Source organism: Wolffia australiana, chromosome 1 (assembly GCF_029677425.1).
Source record: "Wolffia australiana isolate 7733 chromosome 1, ASM2967742v1".
Taxonomy (NCBI): Eukaryota; Viridiplantae; Streptophyta; class Magnoliopsida; order Alismatales; family Araceae; genus Wolffia; species Wolffia australiana.
Window position 1 is genome coordinate 26,037,541 of NC_135835.1, and position 22,417 is coordinate 26,059,957.

The 22,417-nt window shown below is 35.0% G+C and overlaps 1 protein-coding gene across 1 annotated transcript; it reads right to left on the bottom strand.

Annotated features, from left to right (window-relative positions):
• Positions 1-2,332: 2,332 nt before the first annotated feature.
• Positions 2,333-4,809, bottom strand: LOC144712637 (glucan endo-1,3-beta-glucosidase-like). The gene is made up of 2 exons (XM_078586911.1): positions 4,650-4,809; positions 2,333-3,382 (listed from the first exon to the last, which is right to left on the bottom strand). The coding sequence occupies exon 2, from the start codon at positions 3,378-3,380 to the stop codon at positions 2,430-2,432; it is 951 nt and encodes a 316-aa protein (XP_078443037.1). The 5' UTR covers positions 3,381-3,382; positions 4,650-4,809; the 3' UTR covers positions 2,333-2,429.
• Positions 4,810-22,417: the final 17,608 nt, after the last annotated feature.

Here is a 22,417-nt window from a genome sequence, read left to right on the forward strand (position 1 = left end):
CCCGAAATGTTTGGCATAATGGCTAGTTTTACTCTTTAAACTTAAGAGGTATTTTTGAAATTATGGCCACCTATTACATCTAAAAATTCAAAATTAAAAGGATTACTATTCCAAATTGTCTAATCATAATCAATCTATATAACTGTTGGACAGTTGACAATTATCATTATGCCCATTCAAATTTCTAACTCCATGTGGATGAATCCTAATATCAAACTCCCCTTCTCCTTGTTCTTTGAAAATCGCAGTCCAAAATCTAGAGACCACTTTTACTCGTTGAACCAATTTTCAAACACGTTTTCAGCATTTTCCTCATCATGATATTTTTTGCTCACATCAATCCGAGTATATTGAACTTGGAATTGTGATTTTCAGTGCAGGGTGATTAAAGATTAAAATGAAAAAAAGCTAGCCCCTGAATTTCACACATCCTCGATATTGTGAGAAGTTTGATTTTCAGATTTTGCTCAAATTATGAATAGTTTCTAACATACATAAAAATCCATAGAAATTAGAATCGTATCTTTTGGTTGAGTTTTGAATGAGTTATATGGGTTTGAACTTGGACACAGAGGAATATGACGGTCGACTAAGAATGTGGAAAGATTTATATCTAGATATTTTTTTATTCAATTTTGAATATTTTTCCTAAGATAACACTGAGTCATCATTGTGTAACACAACCATAATAGCTAGAATAGTCTGATTTGGTGCAGGAATAGAGAATATATTTTAGTTTTAAGCACCAAAGGTCAAACATGAACCATATTGAAATAAAGTAATAAGTTTGAGAATAATATGATTAAGTCGATGAAGTTTTCCCTTGACTAATGAATTTCGACATTAGTATAATTCGAGTCAACATAAACCAAAACATGACGTATTTTGGTGATCAACAGTTGACCTACTTATCAAGACCAAACTATAAACGATTGTAAAATGAACAATGGCTATTGCGGTTCACCAAAAAAGTCATAAATACTAGGAATTCGTCAACCAGTGCGTTAATTCCTTGGCATTTTTTATGCAAATACTTTGGAGTTTTTGGGGATTCATATGAAGATTTTCATACTTCATTGAAGAAAAATATCAATTATGTTTATTCCATTAATAAGAAATACATATAAGTTATAGTGGGTATATAAGTTTAAAAAAAATTGTTGGAAACGAAATTATTCTTGGGCTTAGATACTAATTTATAACTGACATTCAAGTAAATCATTTTTTATGATAGAATTTTTATAAAAAATGATACTTTATTTATGTAAGATTAAACCCTATAAAATGATTGTCTTTTCATGAAAGTATGTAATAACATTATCTCACAAAATTTATAAGTTTTATCCAAAACTTTACATAACTAAAAGTATAGCCTCGTGGTAGTAGCCTTTGCCTGAAAAATATGTCAATATAAAATATTATATTTTGAGAAAGAAATATCCCATTATTTATCTAATAAAATTATAACTCAATATAATTTTAACATCTTAAGTAACCGTTTTCTGAATTCTTAGATAAATATAAAACAAGTGTTGAATTTGTGGTTGGCTTTCAGACCATGTATATGTCCAAGACCTAAGTAACATCTGCAAATGTTTGGAGAAAATATGACGCAAAATGTTTGAAGAACAGAACATCCAGTCACATTCTGAGCTGCGTGATAAACCCAAAAACACAGTATCATATATATAAAGTGAAGATCAAAGGATAAAAAATCGATGGGACAGACAAGTTGTTGACTGGGCCAGGACAATCCAAAATTGTGCTTAAGCCCATGGGACGCCTTCTGGTTTCTAATAAAAGTAACGTCAACTATGGAGTCCAATAGGTTTTGGTACAATTACCTTTTTGTCATATTTCAAATAATACATACGTATCATTTTTTTCTCTCAAAGGCACTTTCAAAAATAAGTTAATATTTTTTTGGAAAAACTAAATATATCCCAATTCTAGAGTATTCAAGTTTTAAATGGGTCAACAAATTACGATTTATATCAGCGTATTTTTTGTTTAGATGTTGATGGCAACTAGCTAATGTGGCTTCTTTTCAAAGGCGTGTGCCTGAAGTATGAAGCTCTACTACACTATATAAAAAGCAGCACGGCATGGGTTGTCCCTCATATACTTCTTCAAAACACAAAATGAGAATAATGGGACAATCCAACCATGTGCTGGCCAGCGTTACACGCTCCAAATCACGCACTTCTTTATTCAAGATTTTCTTTATTCAAGTGATCCTCAAGGTATCACAAAACATAGCTCTGGACAGCATAGTCAAGACATGAACTCCTCCAAAACTAGAAACCCACGCGGTACCCTCCAAACTCCAAAGTCTCCAAAACACATACTTCTTTATTCAAGATTTTCATTATTCAAGTGATCCTCAAGGTATCACAATAGGTAATCAGGACATGAAAAATCCTCCAAAACTAGAAACCCACGCGGTAGACGGGCTGTTTATTCGGCCAGAACAGTCCAAAGTTGTTCTCAATCCCCGGCGGCGTCTTCTGGTTCTCGTTGAACATGGCAAAGATATACGTCTCCACCTCTTTTCCAGGCCTCTTCGGCGTGCCCTTCTTAACGTGCTGTATCAAGTTAGAGTTATACCTACGTGCGTTATCTACAGTAGTGCCAAACCCTGCATTCGAAGGCCACCCACTCTCAGAAACGACGATCTCCACCCCGCCAGCGCCCACCTCCTCCAACGCAGCTATCGCCGCGTCGACCATGGCATCAAACAAATTCTGATACAACAGCCCGTTATTCCAGTCCTCCACCAGAGCCTCGGGCGACGAGAATAACGCGTAATCCAAGCTTATATCGTTAGGGTTTCCGGCGTAGCTGAAGTAAGGGTAGACGTTAACCAGCAGTGGAGCCCCGGTTATCGCTAAGAACGCGGCTATCTTCCTCATTCTCTCCTTAGCTTCTGCAGCGAACTCCCCGGCTGAAGGCGGAAACGACTCCCCCAGAACGTTAAACTGGACGGAAGTCGAGACTTTGATCTTGTCCTGCAGGCCGACGGCGGCGAGGGCGATGTAGATGTTCTGCATGGCGGGGAGAATGTAATCGGCTTCTCCTTGCGTGAGAATTACTTCGTTTCCCACGGCGATGTACTTGAAGCGAACGTCCGGCCAGCGGGATAGAACGACGTCTCTGACCCATCCCTGGGCGGCCCAGGCGTTCTCTGCGATGGTTTTTAGGGGGGAAGGGCAGTCGAGGAGGAGTTCGATGTTGGTTCCTTTGAGGGATTCAAGAACTTCCGCGTTTGGGTCGTAGATTCTCATGCGCCGGATGTTGAGGGATTTGTACATTTGGATGACTTCTGCTGGCGGAGGGAGGTTGTCTCCCACCCTTCCGTAGCACACTCCGATGGATCGCATGCCTGAATTTTGACGTGAATCAGATTTTTGGATTTTGTTATGTGAGGCGTGTTATTTTAGTTTCAATCCAGATGAATTCTGGGTCGAACTCTACTTCTACTTTGACGAAGAAATCTGATTTATAGGATAATTGATGAAAGAAAAAAATGGGTGGGGTAAGAAACGGATGATCTTTCATGACGGTTGAAAATTTGCGACACATCGTGATTTATAGCAGATTTTTTTATTTTTCAGAAAGAGGCGAGTTTTAGGGGATATTTTAGTTTCAATCCAGTTGAATTCTGGGTCTAAACTCTATATCGGCAAAGAAATCGGATTTATAGGAGAATTGATGAAAGAAAAAAATGGGTGGGTAAGAAACGGATGAACTTTCAGAAGAGGATGAAAAATTGCGACACGTCATGATTTATATCAGATTTTTTTACTTTTCAAAATGAGGGGAGTTTTAAGGGATCTTTTAGTTTCAACCTGTTGAAGTCTGGGTCTAGCTCTATATCGGCGAAGAAATCGGATTTTTAGGAGAATTGATGAAAGAAAAAAATGGGTAGGGTAAGAAACAGATGAACTTTCAAGAGCGGATGAAAGTTTGCGACACAACATGATTTATATCAGATTTTTTTTTCAAAATGAGGCGAGTTTTGGGGGATCTTTTAGTTTCAACCCTGTTGAATTCTGGGTCTAACTCTATATTGGCAAAGAAATCAGATTTATAGGAGAATTGATGAAAGAAAAAAAAAGGGTGGGGTAAGATACGGATGAACTTTCAAGAACGGATGAAGATTTGCGACACATCATGATTTATATCAGATTTTTTATTTTTCAAAATGAGGCGAGTTTTAGGGGAACTTTAGTTTCAACCCAGCTGAATTCTGGGTCTGACTCTACTTCGACGAAGAAGTCAGAATTATAGGAGAATTGATGAACGAAACAAATGGGTGAGGAAAGAAATGGATGAAGTTGAAACATCATCTTTTTTAGGGATTTTCTGCGAAAGTTATGAATCATGCATAAGATGGTGGTATCACGTCTTTTCCTGGCACGCAATTTCCCAATTCAGATGAGACGGAATTGGATGTATGATAAAGTGTGAAATGGAAAATCTGCCTGCCATATTTAGAGAATATCCATTCATGATTTACATAACAAGGTATGTAATTCAAATGGGTTTAACGACGGAGAAGGAATCATACGGGTGGATGGATGAACAAAAGGAATGGGTTAACCAATTTACGAATGAATTACAACGGAAAAGAGGAACTGAGGACATACCGTTGTTGAGGAAAGATTAACTCTTGAGATCCGAGGATTAAAAGTCGATTTCTTCTCGAGCCCACGGTTTTGAAACGATGAATGGGTTAAGATTTATACATCCAATATTTGGTCAAATTGAAAGTTTAGTCAATCCTGGCGGCAATTCTCGCTGACGAAAGCCCATGTTGAACGCGTTCACTCTCTCACTCTGCCCACACCTTTCAACCTTCACCGACTAAACTGCGTCGACGATATTTTCGAAACAACGAGGAAATGACGTGCATCAATAACTTATCTTCAAAGCAGCCTGCAGAAAGGACGAGATAATTGGCTGTTTGGATAGCAGGCCACGACCTAACTTAGCCGCCTCAATTATTCTCCCTGGTTGGCTGACTTCTGTGTGATTCACCTTGGACGTGACTTGGGGAGTTTATAAGTTTTATCGTCATTGTTCAAGTTTGAATGACATTAATATCGGGTGAAATTTTTAATCTTAGAATATTATCTGGATGCAGACGTGGAAGTTATTGTTTTTTTTTTCGCAGCTTAACATGGATGATGTTTAAGTCGAAAGATACTCGATCGAGTAGTCCTCGATTTGAAATCAGAAAACATGTTGGCTTAAACCTTTTTACTTGAACAAGAGCAAAGAGAGCGTAGGGGCTAACTTAGGCCCAATGGTCGATACGTTATGATAAATACAATTATTTCTTAAATGTTCAGAAAGTTTCACTGCTAGTTAAAATGAATCATTTTGCACCCCTAATTGCACAAAAGGACGATGGTGTAACGTTTTCTAACAAAAACGAAAGGACTTTGGAAATCAATGACGTAATTAATTAAAACCATGGACCATATTTCAGAGATACAAATCAATAATAGGTAACATGGGGGTTTCTAGTTCGCCAAGGATGATAAAGATTTATTGATATAATGTAAAAGTCATCGGAAACTTCCAGTGATAATCAAATTTTCTTGAAAATCACCTGTTCCATCCAGAGCAATAAATGTGCAGATTGTAGATGAAATCATATAAATAATATAAAAATGTATCTAATTACTTAAGGCTTACTTCATTAAAACACGGCACAGAATTTTGATATTCCCTTATACCAAATAAAGATGACTGAAGGGCTAGGATGTCTTGTGCAACAAAATATGAAGGTTTGAAAGGAATGAATATTTCACTATTGTCTCGAAAAAACACTCCAAGCTCATAGGATTCAAAAGGATATCAGTGATACAACCTTTAAAGTTCTAGAATTTTTAAGACATATTTACTCGTACATAATATATGGTGATGGGACTGAAAGAAAAATATTTCACTCAAAGGACGGAATACTTTTTTATTGAGTAGTTCATGGTAAGCCATCACTCGATTTTATCATTGTTCAGACGTGAAAATAAAAGATAAAATTAGAGATGTAAAGAAAGACTCATTGTTAACTCTTCAAATAGCGGTCATCCTGGTTCAACTGCAGGTATGAATGGCATTGCAGCAACCTAATGCATTGATTTAGAATGCTAGGATACTCAAAAAATATAAAGAGAGGGAGTAAAAACAAAAAAACAAATAAGAGAGAAAAAAAAGAATTTTTGGCCACGCTAAACTGGAAGATTAAGAAATTTCCATATCTCATGTTTCCAAGGAAATAAAACTCACTCTAAACCAGCAGACAGTGGTAAGAGAGATAGAGTGAGGTCAAACTCAACTCTATGACTGGAACAAGATTGAGCGGGCACCTAGTCCTTATCTTGGGCAGTGTAGTGCCCAAGAGGAAATTGATATATTGGTGTTTCACCTCCATTTCTACCCTCAAATCCTGATGGCTTGGAAAGTCTAGCACAAGGTCCAATCCAAAGTTTAGGTATTATTAGTCATTGTTTGGATTTGTTGTAAACCCAGTCAAATGCAGGTCCCATGTAGCGGAAAACCCTACTTATGTGTACATAAGAAATCTTTTGAAAAGATGAATGACAAAAACACGTTTCTTCCACGGCCTCCCTTTCTCTTTTCCCTTCTCCTTTTTGGTTCTTCCTTCCTTCCCTTCACCCCAGGATCGTAAGTTAAAGTCTTCTTCTTCTATATTTTCCTTCAGCATTCATCTCCTCTCTCTTCTGCTCCATTCAACATGGTATCAGAGCTTGACCGACATTTGAAGCCAACAAGGCAGGCTCCTCTGGTGGATCTCATCGATTGCAGAAAAATGGTTTGTAGGTCCTTTTTGTCTGCTATTAACAAATAGAAAATAGCAGGTTGTTACATGTTGTTGTCTTCTTTGTTGATGTTTCTCGACGCCCATATTTGGGTGTGTTGAAGGGTTGCATGACTGTTGGTGTAGTGTCGTGGTGAAGTTGTCTCTATTATTCTAGCTGTTGATGTATCTCAATGCCCTTATTTGATCATGCAGAAGTATTGATCAATTGTTGGTCTTATTTCTTCGTACCTCTTTGCACCATCTATTTTTTGGTCATTATTGTCCCTCAAGATGATGGAATCTTCTACTATGATCATGGCACTTGAGAAGTTTTTGATATGCCTATTAGAGCAGTGCTCTTCCAGTGACGAGGAGCCTAAAGTTGTGATGCTCGAATCGAATCCAATCAAATTGGATGGTCCAGACACATATCTAAGCTGGATGAGATAGATACATCTTATATTAACAACACAATGTATTGGGTTATATCTCAGGTGACGAAGAGCCTCCTTAAGAGGACGAGAAGGCTCTAAAGAAATGCAGGCTTATAGTTCCCATATTACTGGTTGGTTGCTTAAGTCGATGATTCCAAATGTAGCTAAAAATCTTGATTTGTTTACTATTGCATCTGAGTTGTGGAAGGTGGTCTCCAAATTGTACTCTCATGAGCATAACAGTTTACACGCACATAGGGTACAACGTGAACTTTGGAACCTGGAACAAGGCTCCATATTAGTGACAAAATATGTTGGAGAACTTCATCGCTTATGGAATGACTTTGATTACTACTTTCCTTTTATTCTCACTGACTGAATATGTTCTTGATGGTTTAAATCGTTAATTTTAGCATTCTCGTTTAGGCATACTCAGCTCGACAGTATGGCCTACTCTTGATGAGGCTATTTCAAAGATTATTACCGAAGAAACAAGTCTAAAGTTGGCATCTATTTCACCTCAATAGCCTAGCTCACGATCTTCTCTCACTGCCCAACGTAGAAATTCTTCCGGTATTATTTGTGGGTTGAGTCGGGGTGAGGGTTCTACGCTGGGACGAGTCTTGAAGAGCTGTGATTATTGCCATAAGCTTAGTCATATTCGACCATATAGTTATGATTTACACGGTCGTCCTGACTCCTCCAACTTTTCTTCTACTCATCGAGGTAGAGGTCAAGCACAAGCTGGTAATAGTGGGTGATCTACCCGGGGTCGTGGTAAAGGGGGAGCACCCAACGATGACCATTTATCTTCTCCTTCCCCTCCTGAAGACCTCACAAAGTCAGAGCTCTGGCTACTCCAATATTTTAGGGAGAGCATGCAATCCTCCACTCGGTGTTCAGAAGCAAGGTCATCGAGTATAAATGCAGATTGTCCTGGCTCAACCACGAAGAGTTATTTTGCACAGTCAAACAACAGAGCTCAGCTATTTGCTCGAAATTGTCATGATTTATCTACCTGGATCGTTGACTCTGGTGCATCTAATCATATGAGTAGAAGATTGAAGAGCTTTATTATATTCTAAATGTTCTGGGCATGATAAAGTACGACTAGTTGATGGTTCATTTGCCTATATTTCTGTAATGGCATTGTGAAGTGTACCGATACTATGACTCTCCCATCTGTTATGCACTTACCAAAGTTTCCTATAAATTTACTCGCTATTAGTGCCCTCACCCGCAATCTTCATTGTGTTGCAAGTTTTTATGAAGATCGTTGTGTCCTTCAGGAACTCAAAACTGGGCAAACACTTGGGACTGGCACAATGAGTAATGGAATCTATTATTTGGATTTTGGGGTCCATCACGACGACACTAACAATGTATTAGTAGTACTCTCTTCTCCGGAACATCAACTACTTTTCACCATTGTCGGCTTGGGCATGTACCATTTGATATTTTGAAAGGCATTTATCCATTGTTATTTGATAATTGTTCAAAATCAAAATTAGTATGTGATGCTTGTGAACTAGAAAAACAACAAGAATCTCCTACCCCGAATCTACACACATTTCTAGTTCATCCTCATTTGAAATTATTCACTTTGATGTATGGGGACCATGTGTGATGCCCTCAATTTTTGGCCATCGAGCGTTTATTACATTTATTGATGGGTTTAGTTGCTGCACTTGGGTGTATCTCATGAAGGATAAAAATGAAGCCTTCACTTGCTTCCAGTCTTTTGATAATATGATATTTACATAATACTTAGCCACAGTCAAGATTTTTCGCTCCGACAATGGCACATAATACATGTCACAAGAATTCCAAGACTATTTTTCATTTCTTGGCATCATACGCCAAACATCGTGCATAAGTACCCCTGCCCTGAATGGAACAGCTGAACGAAATAATAGACACTCGTTGGAAGTGGCTCGTAGCTTGACGTTTCCAATGAATGTTCCAAAGTTTTTGTGGCATGAGGCGGTACTCACAGTTGCATGTCTTATTAATCGCATGTCGCTCCGAGTGCTAGGGTTCAAAACTCCCATTCAATATTTGCAAGGTAACAATTCATTTATTGTACCCCCCAAAGTATTTGGTTGTGTATATTTTGTGCAGGATCATCAACCCTCTATGAGTAAGCTTAACCATTGAGCCATGAAATGTATATTTGTGGGATCTTCACCCACGCAAAAAGGTACAAATGTTGGTCACCTTCAAAATGGAAAATGTATGTGAGTATGGATGTGACATTTTGAGAGAATGAACCATGTTATGGGTATCCTTCAAGTGACAGCAACACTAAAAGTTGGGAGCAATCACCTGCACCATAAATTCAACCTTAACCATATATCAGAATCTGCAACGTGAAACTCAAGCTATCAGAAGTAACGGTCAGGGGGAGCAACTATTACAAGATGATGAAGAGATTTCTGCAGTACCAGAGGTAACTCCACAACCTCTCCCACATAATGATGAACAGGTTGAGGAAGAGTCTAACGAGCTAACAAGAGACTTGGATGTCCCAATCTCTTTACGCAAAGGGGCACGTCGCAAAGTGCTCCCTTCAATATTTCATGATGGAGTTGGATGCAAGAATGATATAGAAATTTGTGTCTTATGAAGCCCTTACACCATCCCATAAAAGCTTTATTGCAGCTCTATCCTCTATAAGTATTCCCAATAACTGGAAAGTAGCATGGGAAAAGCCAAAGTGGAAACAAACAATGCTTGAGGAAATGGATGCTCTTGAAAAAAATAAAACGTGGGAACTTACTACACTACCAGAAGGGAAGAAGTCCATGGAATGTAAGTAGGTATTCATTATAAAGCAAACTCCACAAGGAACTGTACATTGATACAAGGCGAGATTGGTGGCGAAAGGATATGTTCAAACTTGTGGCCTAGATTACAAGGAAACATTTTCAAGAGTTCTATATGGACTCTTATCTCATGTGCAAAGATGAGCTATTTAGGGCATTTGTGAGAGAGAGAGAGAGAGATAAAGAGAAGATGTCAGTGCTTCTTAGGGTCTAAAGGTCCCAGTTCGAGGTTATGGAAAAGACCTAAACCTTACCTAAATTTGGCTCAGTTTTGCCTCGTTTCCCTTCTTTCCTCCCTGTTGGCTTTGATGCTTTGGTTTGTCCATGCAAATCACGTTTACATGGATGCGGAAGCGTGGTCGATCGATTCACAATCGATCTTTAAAATCAACATACTGATTGTACCTTTTGGGGAACTCGTTCCCCCCTTGACTTTGTCGCTCTGAGATTGTTTTGAAGCCGTTCACACGTCCGGCCTCCAGAAGTATTCACGTGATCACTCAGTGCTTGGATGTCCACGTCTTCTTCTTCAACTCTTCTTGAAAATGTAGATGATCTGCTTCAACTCTCAAACTCTTCCTTAGATGAGTGGAGAAGAGAGTGGAGAAGGGGAGAGGCTCTCAAATTAGGCTTGCATGGGTGCTAAAAATGAGACCCCTTTCCCTCTTTATATTTCACTTATGGTTTTTTCTCAAAAACCCTCCAAAGTAAAATATATCCACCAATGCCCTTATGACCTTTTGCCTTATGACCTAGGCCCATCAATCGTTCTAGTTAATAACTTTAATGGCCCAATGACATTTATTGGACAACCTTATTAATTAACTATATTAACATATAGATTAATTAAATATAGATCGATTTAATCCAATCGATAGGTTAAGTTTCCAGCCCATGGGGTGCCAAGCTACACGTCGTGCTCTAGAAGATACCAGTAGTCTCGAACTCTCTGATGGAACCTTTACCATCATCGGTTATCGTATATGTATAATCCATCATCCCTGCGAGACTCTCGTACAACTTAGGGTATGGTTTATCATCAGACTCTAATCCGCCATTTGATTAGTAGTGATGCATAATGGATATCATTAGAGAACGCCTTCTCTAATATCCTCACTACCCTGGCCAGTGATTTTTTTGTATCGTCTTCCTCGAGTCAATCTCCTCTTATACCGAGCTTCCCTACATCTGATCTATAACTTATTTGAATCCCACTCACGAGATGTCCTTGGCGTCTCAGGTCAGTGGATCACTTATACAACCGTGACGTAAATCAACCTGATTGACATTTAGGAATAATACCATTCAGTGATTCATACCAATCAATTTAGTGAACTCTTTCTCCAAAGAGCACCCACTATCTGTCCTTAGTGTCGCCACACTAATAGAAACATAATCAGCTATAATTATCGAATAAGTAGGATCAGCTATAATATCATAATTCACTCAATCATTGCAAGTATTCATGGACTTCATTATAAACATCACATGGATTAATAATAGACGTAAATATTTTATTCAATGAACTTAAATAAGCATGGACTGTGTGATTGACTTGATGGCCACATAATATCCATCACTCCATCTCTCTCTATGTCTATCTCTGGGTCTTTATCTCTCCGCACCTCTCTTTCTTCATGAATAACTGTAAGGGTGAATAGAGAAGGAAGAAGACTTTCAATAGAGGAAGAAATCTTGAAGGGTTTGTGCATCCTCCTTTTGAAGAAGAGCTCATCTTCATGAAGTGGGTGGCCTTGGACAATCAAATATGATGCATCTACGATGAGCCCAATCGAGATCTCTCCCACAAGTTGGATGTAATATTTTTAGAAATTTACTAAAAGGTGTGAAATAAAATTGAATAATTTACTTCTGGTTCGAATCTGGTTTGAGCCTTGGACCTAAACCTGCCTAACCAACCAGTCAGCTCTAAAATGGAGGAATTATGCTCTTGTTTCAGTTTCTTGTAACCAGTCCTCGGTCTAGAGTGCTTCTGCCTATGTTCACCTTTGCTGAAAATCACCTCTTCCTTTGATTAATTTTATGTCATTATGTTATTGCTTCCTATTAGTTGATGGCCCCTTACTCAGATCACATATTTCCCTTCCACTGATGAAATTTTAATGGTAATAGTAATGTTTACCCATCCCAAGCCCAATATAGGATGCCAACATGGAGATGGATGTTGAATTCGATATCAGTTATGCTATTTTGATACTTGTCTATACTGATATCTAGATACCAGATGACGATATCGGATATCGGTTGCTATCATACCTATACCCAATACTGTTATCTGTCCTAATATCGGCATCCGTCTTTGTCTCAAAGGTTGGATGATGATATCAGATATCGGTGTTGGATATCAGCTTTTGATATCCAACATATATTTGAATAATTTATCATGCGTAACTAAGCTATTAGGAGTTATATATAATAATTTTTAACATTAATTAAATTTCTCAAAAGTCTGTAATTAACATTTCACTCAATATTTTGTATTTATTCAGGCCCAATATAAAATGGGCCCAAAGGAATGGACTACGGGCCCAATTTGAGCCCAGCAAACAATTTATTAGTTATGTAGGGTAGTGCTTAGTTTTTCTTCAACTTTACTATGTTAGAAAATATTTAAACTAGTGTAAACTTAAAGCTTTTTCCATAGGGAACAATAGATGCTCATTTATTAACTAGTACCCAGATATAAGATATCGTTATCCGGATACAGAGTTTTTGTATGGATTTGGATATCCAATATCTGGAATTTTGAGTTCATATTTGGTACCATCATCTGCCATGTTGGAAGACCTATTTTATATGTCCTGATATATTCTATTTAAAGGATGTTTGATATCCATCTGATAGCCAATATATCTGAAACCACCGTTATTTTATCCAATATGGATCTGTTGTTAAATAATGCATACCTGATGAATATTAGACTAGCAAACATTAGGTAACAGACGTGATTTTTTTTCCACTTTAGTTTCTTGGGCCACTAATGAGTTTCCCAATGTGAGGCCTTGCTACTGCTTTGCCCAAAACACTTAAATGGCTAATATTTTGAGACCAACATTTCTTTCTAGCTCCATGACTAATTTGGAAAGTAATTTCATTTATGTTCACCACAAGTAATACTATAAAATGTCTATTAATACATAAACAGCTTGATTTCTATGAACCAAATAAGGATTAGTCGATAAGTTCATTTATAAAATGATCATGTGGAAAGGAACATAGTAAGTGACATGTTTACTGTATTATTTTTCATTATAAATATTAATAATACATAAAAATGTCATGGAATCGCATTGATGTTCAATGATTACTATTAATTGAATAATATATGCAATTACATGGCATTAAAGCAAAATCAATGTACAGAAATAATGATGAATATATAATGTCCTCAGTGTGTATCTTGGGAAGTAAGGAATGCTCTCACAACACACGAATTATTGCATTAACGTCATTAATTTAAATATTTAATTGCAATAAAAGCATCATGCATGTGGGTTATCATGGTTAAAATGATTTTTAAAAATTAGAAGGATAGTATGAACATTATGAACTTTTGGATATTTTTTTTCTGGAATTGTTTAAAATTTTATATATCAAGATATTAATATTCTTAGTAATTTTCTAAAAGCTTTTGTGAGATTTTGTATTTTTATCTCAACTAAATATTTCCTTCCAAATACCGTGATTGTAACACTATAATAAATGGGTACCAAATTATTATGGAAGGCTCCATAGTAGACTTTTGGATGATTTTTATAGAATTCTCGAACATTTTATTTATAAAGATACTAATATTCTGAGTCTAAATATAATGCATGGGAGGTTTATAAAATCTTTTATGAAATTTTGTACTTTTATCTTAAAGAAATATTTTCTACCACATATAGGGACGCTAACACTATAATGAATGGGTAAACAATTATTATGGACGGTACCATAATTGTACTGCTATCCACAATACCATTATGGGCTGTCATTGACTAATATTCTCCTTTTTTTAGATCCAGGATTATGTGACTGTGGGAAATAAATGGCATGATTAAAATCTCAATAAATGTGACTTAGAAGCGACAGACTCTTTCACGTGTGGCTACATGGCATTTTTGAAGAAGATAAGGACATGGACATGTTTCATGGACATGTTTCAATGCAGGAATCCAAATCACGAACAAGATGAAAATTGAGGCAATGATGGGAATTAATTTTGGAGAAATCAATAATTTATAGCCCTAAAGATGTGGCGGCTTCACAGACAATGAGAGAGAAATGAATCAACATCCTTAAATGAGTCAACTTCTAAGCCTTATAACTGAAGATCCAGAGGGTGAATAGAAATGGTAATCACAAGATACTAAGGAATGGTAATGGTAATTTTTTATAAATCTTGGTAGACATAAAAAGGAAATGATGTATGTAGATCTTAAAATCATACTAATAAGGCATTTAAATTTGGCCCTGGATGGCAAAACATGTTCCCCCTTTTGTTTCCCACCTCATCAGCATGCTAACTACACTTCTATTGTTGGTATCCTATCCCTATTCTCAACTCTTAGAATTTGTGATCCCTAATGCAGGCTTCTGCATTTTCTCCATCTTATTCTTCCATTTCATGAAAGTGAGGAGCATATTGACTCAGATGATGCTTCAATTCTAACTAAATCTATCTAATTCCAGGCATGTTATCCCTCTCCCTCTCTCAAGATACTTCAATTTTTAGGAGTCTTTCTCTTCCCATGGCACGGATTCTTTACCGATGATTGGGATAAGGGAAACATTTTTTTAAATAGGGGTAAAGAAAAATTGATGAAATACTCTAAGAATTCTTTAGAGGATGTATGTGTTTGTTGTCTTCTGGAAGGAGAGCATTTTGACTTTAATAGCCACCAATGTAATCATGTAATATTAAGGTATTAGTAGACCTATCTCATGACTCCTCTCGTTCATAAATTGAGCTCAATCCAGTGCCCTCTTTAGTAAAATATGAATATCTATAGCATATTCTCCTTATAATATTTACTAATATATGAATATTTATAAAATATGTACTTGCTGGTTTATCTATGATATAAATGGCATAAACAAAAATATATTTGTTTGCATAAATTCTCCTAAATGGAATTATAGATCTACTACAAAGGGTAAAAATGAATGACTCAATCCCTTATTCTTGGTGAAAAAATGCATCATGGAATGTTTGAAATTCAGTTGTGTTTATGCAATATGAGATAGACCTAGGGTTAGCCCTATCCGCAGGGGTGCCTAAAAAGTTTACAATTACAGTAAAAATTGGTGAGGAGGTTAAACTAAAATAGTTCTTAGTTTCAGACCGTGCATATACTATTCAGAGGTGAATTCTAGTCTCAAGGATAATATCCCTTCCTTTTCATTAATAAAAAACTGAAGGGACTTTGTGGGAAAACTTTTATATGTTTTTCAAATGGACATAAAGGTTATAAATGGCTAAAAGGCTAGAAAATTTTAAAATTCATGAAATTTAAGAATAAGACAGAAATTTTACTTGACATTTTGGTGATTGTTTTGGAGAATGTATTTGGTTTGATAATTCTCCCAGATGATTGTTTAGAAATTAATATTTTTTTATGATACAGCATTAAAATTCTTAGTATTTAAATCACCTTATAAAGTTAAAGATAATTTTGCATCTATTAGTTGAAATTCGTCCATAAAGAATTTTGGCTACCGACCATTATTTTTTAGCAAAAATTTAAGCTAAATAGATGTTTATGAAAATAAATTTTAGGTGTTATCAGAATAAATTTTTATATGAGCTTAGCCTGTAATAGTATGATTCACGACATATTTAAATGATGTCTCTTTAAATGATGATTAGGAGATGAGTGAGGATATTATATTATATAAGAGATAAAAAGAATATGGTTATAATAATAATTATCAATACTATGAATATTTTATAAAAATGGAATAGAATTAGGGCCATAGACATAGAGAGGTAATGTAAAAGATGATAATGTAAGTGTGAATATAATGAAAATGTATTAAGCAACGTGGATAGACTGACATATATTATGTACATAAAATTTATTTGTGGAATATGGGGCATAGATGAATGAGGGCATAGAAGGTATTAGGATGATTTAAATGGGATAGATGGATCTAAACTTATGGTGTTGAGAAGAAGATGAAATTTCACCCATGGGATCTAATTAAAGTGCAAGGGACACACCTTAGATCCATAAATATGTCAAAATAAAGGAAATTAAATCATGTAGGATGAGCTCCGACTCTTTGTTGCACTAGGCTTACCCATGTAGAAGAACATTCACAATATTGTTTTCATATTTCAGGGACTCTATTTATATATCCAAGGATAAGGACGAGTAGAAGAGATGAAGATGGTTCAGTCTTATACAATTTGGAACCAAAATTTACACTTTATTACCGTGGATTATGTGGGAAAGTTGGATCACTTCTAGCAATTTACTATTCTCCCTCCTTCGTTGTAGATCACTAGCATGTCAATAACATACTTGGTTTCACAAAATATTCTCCTTTCATTTCCTCATTTTTATCCTCAAACTTGGTGAGAATTTTGGGGCTCCAATTGGAATGATCCAAGGGAATTTCGGTGAGAATTTTGTGCTCATAGTTCTTCTCCATCTAGTTTCCAGTGCAAGAAATACTCATGTCAGAAGAAGAGAAGCAACAATGGAAGCATTTAAACTGACTCGCATGGGTATCAAATGAGGGCGGCTCCCTCTATTTGTACATCCAAGGGAAAACTTCAGAAAATTCCTAAAAAACTTTCACAAAAGTCCCTGTCTCTCAGGAATTTGAATAAAAGTCTAGGAACTAAGATTATATCCACCAACTTCCCAAAATATTGTGCTTGTGACCCTCCAGCTGATAGAGTATATTACAAAGTATATTAGTCTAGTTAATAAACTGCAATCTCCCAGTACCCTTTAAAAGCCGACCTTACTAATAAACAATGCCAAGTGCCGACTAATTAATGAAGGATAAATCTATCCAATTGGTTGGTTAAATTGTGGTATCTAAGGGTGCCAAGCTACATCTCAAGCCCTATGAGATACAATCAAAGTGTCAACTCTCTCATGGAATCTTTGTCGTCATCAAATATTGTCTGTATAATCCTTCACTCCCCATTTTATATTTTTATCTCAAAAGACAATCCTTTATTTTTATAAATTAAGTTGTGTTTTTTAAGTCTTTTATTCACAACAAAATAGTAGCCAAAGTCTTAACGAATACCTCTAAATTGTTTCTGGATTAAAACAAATGAGAAGTAAAAAAATAAAATTCACTAACTCATTGACACCTGCTCCCCACCAATGGTGCTAATCAATAATCTAGAAATTATGTTTATAAATGTAATTTAAGTATTATAATTTATACGCTGATATGTCTAAATTTCCCTACAAGCACAGGGTAATCAGGGGTTGAATCCAAAAGGATCAAGGGAAAAAAATGAATTTAAATTTTAACTTCTTTATGAAGTAAAACTAGTAAAATTAATTGAAAATAATTATATGGAGAATAGAAAATATTTGTCCTCTTTAGTTTCTACAATAAATTTGGAAATTTCATGGAACTTTAGTGAGAAATCCTAATTAATTCTAATTAAATACCTCTATTGGCGCTTTGGCAACACTGTGCAATGGTTGATAGTAGCATGAGTGGAGAGGAACAGATAAATTAAAAAACCTTCATTGACGGCCATAGAGCAGTGGAGTGGGCACAAGTGATGTGGATTCACCAATATCAATTGCGAGGTAGATACAAGGTGACAAGGGGAGAGTTTTGTGGAGACATGCCAAATAATGAAAACTGTTCTATCAAAGGGAATATCCTATAAAAATTGACAAAGACATGAGACCTAAATAGATGAAGATCACATTAGCCTCATCGTCATGTACCCAACAGGCTGAGTGCTATTTTTTTATTCATGTGTCTTCATCTGTACATCACTCCGGTCTCTTGAACTTGTAATAACAGATCCAAACCTGATTTTGAATGAGCAGAGCACTCTAATAAATATGTGGGGAACAAAATGCAAGGGAGCCTTTTTACAATTATGAGGGTTCTATTTATAGATCTAAATGGTTATTTCAAAAAGATTTTACATCATCCTCGGTGCTCAAAAATGCCCTCTAAGAATTGACATGTACATATCGTTTGGATTTCACAAAAGTTTTCCATTGATTATCTCAGTTTCCCGATTTAACTCCTAAGGGTAACGCATGAACTTGAAAAATATGGAAAACAAAAAGAATAATGACTCAAACATTGCATATTTTCTTATTATTTACTCTCATTGTGACCCGTGACCACACATCTCTACACAAATCACCAGTGTCATATACATTTTTGTGAAGGGTGTCTTTTTCTATTTGGGCACTCAACATTTGGTCAAACGTGATAATCAAATATGTTTCAGAACCTAGTGCCAGAATCAACTGTTGGGGCCAATGATTGGTTGATTCGATTCATTTCATGTGAGTCGACTTGCAACATTTAGTGAGCAGATAAGTTCAAATAACAATCTTTTTAGCATTCGAAAAAATGCAATAATTGAAGAAATATATTGAAACTGATAAAATTATTTTTCAATAATATTAGAGGAAGAAAGTTTCAAAATATTTCATAAATCGATATCATATATGCATTCAAAATACATAATAAAGCCCCAAACATATTTTTAAAAATCCAAATGATTATATATTCTGACATATAAAACTATTTACTTAATCAATATTTTTTCAAAAAAATCAATAAAAATAGTTATAAGTTAGGAGAATCAGAACTGGATTCTAAACTTTGATAACATTTATATTAATTTAAACTGAACACATAAACACATAAAAGGCATAAAATTACTAATGGAAAGAATGTTATTTATGATCGGCACCATTCTTTCTGAAATGAACTAGGTCTTAAATAGTACATACTTAAACATGATCAAAACATATATTATTTAAAATAAATACCATAATTCTGGAGACATGCGAGAAGACCATAATAGCTAAAGTAAAATTCAAGAATATTTTTTGGTTCCAATATTATGAAAAAATATTTTTATTTAGTAATCTTGAAGTAATATAAAATTAAAAATCACAATGTATAGAATAAATTATGATCTAACTTTTTCACAAACTTTGTTGCATAAAAATAGTGACATAAATAAACCAATGAATGATGTAGGATCCTGTTATGACATTGTCATGGAGTTAGGGGTCGACATCTTAAAATTTATGATTTTTTTCTGTTTTGTCTATTACTTTAACTCCTGTTTGACCGACTTAACTGAGGTTTCATATAATTTCATTAATAATATTTTGATCCTAAGCAGTAAAAAGTTCAAGTCATGGTGCCAAAACTTATGATGATTTTCTATCATATCGCAAAGCATGGCAAAAGACAGATGGATAAGGTTCAAATTGAAGTGATCAAGGGCATACCCCTCCAAGAACTATCAACCAACTTATAGGAATATTCGGCAACTTAGGCTTGTACCACCACTTAATTAAATATTTTGGTAACATTTTGGGATCAGTAACTCATTTACTCTCGAAAGATAACATTTTTAAAAAAAACTTTCAAAAACATCCTCTCCACAGATCAAATGAGTAACTTACTCAAGTCCCATTATGTCAAGCTCCTTAATCGATCCTTTTTTTGATCTAGTGTATGATGGCTAAGATTTTTCAAAAGGTGATTATTTGTGACAAAGGGTGCAAAATAAGATGTTTTCTTTGTACCATATAAAAGAAACCAAAGGAGACACTATTAGTTGAAACTTATTATCACATTTCAGAGAATTTTTGGTATATTCAAAAGCATCTGATACTTTCTAGGGAGAATCTATCAAAAGTTATGTTTTCCAAAGAAAATAGAGCTTTAAGGCAACAGATGAAACAGGATTACTCTCAATTTTTTTATATAAATAGAGACAATAGTACTTGGGTGATAACATAGTTGGGTATTCTTTTAACAATCACATTACTCAAAGATCTAACTCAAAAAACACAGTAATATTTTACTTTCTTGAAGCACCAGTAGATTTAGGCATGCTATTCATTCTTTTTTAATTCATCCTTAATAATCATTAGTTCTATCATATACATTTATAAGGAATAGGTGCTATTATGGGAGATACATCATGAGGATCACCACCTTAATTCTTCAGTTTTCATGATCACTTTACTCACACTTCCTCACCTCGATGTGATGTAATCCCTAGTGATAATACCCTAAATTCAGTTTTTAATTAAATTAATTAGCACGATTTTATCAATTTATAGAGTACAATATAGGGTTGTCATCAAATTTTTACATGTTAATTACTATTCCAAGTGAATTCTGAGTTTACCTTAATTTTCTATAACTTATGAATTTTGTGAAATTTATCTAGACTTATAATAATTCTATTTAAATGTAAATGACAAGTTTAAAAATTAAATTTAATGCCAATTAATGTGAGGATGAATTAATGAATTTTCTAGATTTTTTTAGAATTTTATTGAATTTATAGGAGTTTATTAAAATAAGAAACGAAATTTTAAATAAGAAAATGATATAATTATAAAGGAGTAGTTAGCAGGGACTTCTGCAAAAAAATCAAGAACCTGAGTTAGTGGGGCCACGTGTCAAAATCTTGGTCCTTAGAAGGGAATCCAATGGCTTCAATGTGGTGGCTGATACATCTCTTATGGCTGGTAAGCGCATCGCCCATGCTGCGCATACAAGTCACATGCACGGGACGTGCCATGGAGATTCCTGAGTGGGAGCTGTTTTACTTTCAAATCGCTTTGGATTTCCATTGAGCTATTTTACTTTCTTACTTTCAAATGGGGTACGTGGCACTTCGAGAGGAGACCCACCTTTTGTCACTAAAGTTCACCAGCCAATCAAAATTTTATTTAATTTTGATTGGTTCGACGAATTAAAAAATGATATATTGCATGTATGTAATTCAAAATTTTATTTTAAAAATGATATATTGATCCGACGGCTAAGATTAGTCAATATTCATTTATTAATTAGTCTTAATCCTGAAGTCAGATTTATTATTGATATATATAGCTCAAAATATATGGGCTTGCTCATTTCTACCTCCTCTTTCTATCTGTATGGTTGGATCATTCAGATCAGGCCTATGTTAATGGATAAAAATTAGTTAACTATTGGGGTAAATAGTAATTTTTACCATTTGACTAAAGTATAAAAACAGAAATTTGAGTTGAGGAGGTCATTCTGGAGGGGGATCTTTCACAGCTGCAAAACAACCCTATTTGTTATAGCATGGATCAACCCTATTTGGTATTTTGTTGCTTCATTGTATTTGAATTTTAGTGTAATTTGGATTATGTGTAAGTGAATTTCTTGGTTTTTCTTCTTGATCTTAGTCAGAAATTCTAAATTTCTTGGCTTGAGTGGTATGTATAGGCCCTTACTAGGATTAACATGAGTGATTATTGAAATTGAGCTAGCTGCTCTATTTGCACACTAAGAACCCAAAAAAACATAAAAAGAGGAGATGAATTTTTATATATGAATAGAGTTTATAAAAAAGTAGTAAATGAGTGTGGATTCCCAGTCTCCACAAAACAAACTAAAACCAAATTTTCTTATTAATTTTTCTACTTGAATCCTTCGATGCTTTTTATTGGATCAAAGAAGACAATTTAGAGTATCACTAATTCTTCTATTCTTCCCATATCTTCTACTCCCCTATCTAAATTCTTGATATAATTAGGGTCATTTAATCTTCATTGAAGATTAAATTAACCCTAATTATGTTCAGATCATTCACGCAGATTAACAATTGAATTACTTTACTAGCTTCCCTTGGATGATACCTGTAATTCATTGAAGATTAAAAAACTTTTATAAATTTTTTTGGCTTATCATCTAGGTGCAGAATTTCTTCCATTAACTCCCATAAGAACTCAGCAATGAATAATAGTATGAAGAGAGTGGTGCACTCTAACATCTTCATGAGGGTACAATGATCTTTCTATCAACATGTGAGCCATGTCCCCCACACATATTACCTAATTATTGACATCTGGTGTTCAAAATACCCTATTCTGAGTGAAATAAATTCCCAAGGGTTTTCTTTGATCAAAACAGTTAAATCCCTAAGTCCCATTAAAAGTTAACTTATAATTATCCATCTCAGAAAAAAATGAAAAATTGGCAAAATAATAGATTTTTCATTTCTTTGAAATGATATCATGATAGCCTTTGATATTATATTTATATAGCATAAAACATAAAAAAATTCAAAATATATATTAATGAAACAT

What these genes read in the sequence shown, in the direction of transcription:
- LOC144712637 (XM_078586911.1), bottom strand. Translation starts at nt 3,380, where the DNA reads ATGCGATCCATCGGAGTGTGCTACGGAAGGGTGGGAGACAACCTCCCT.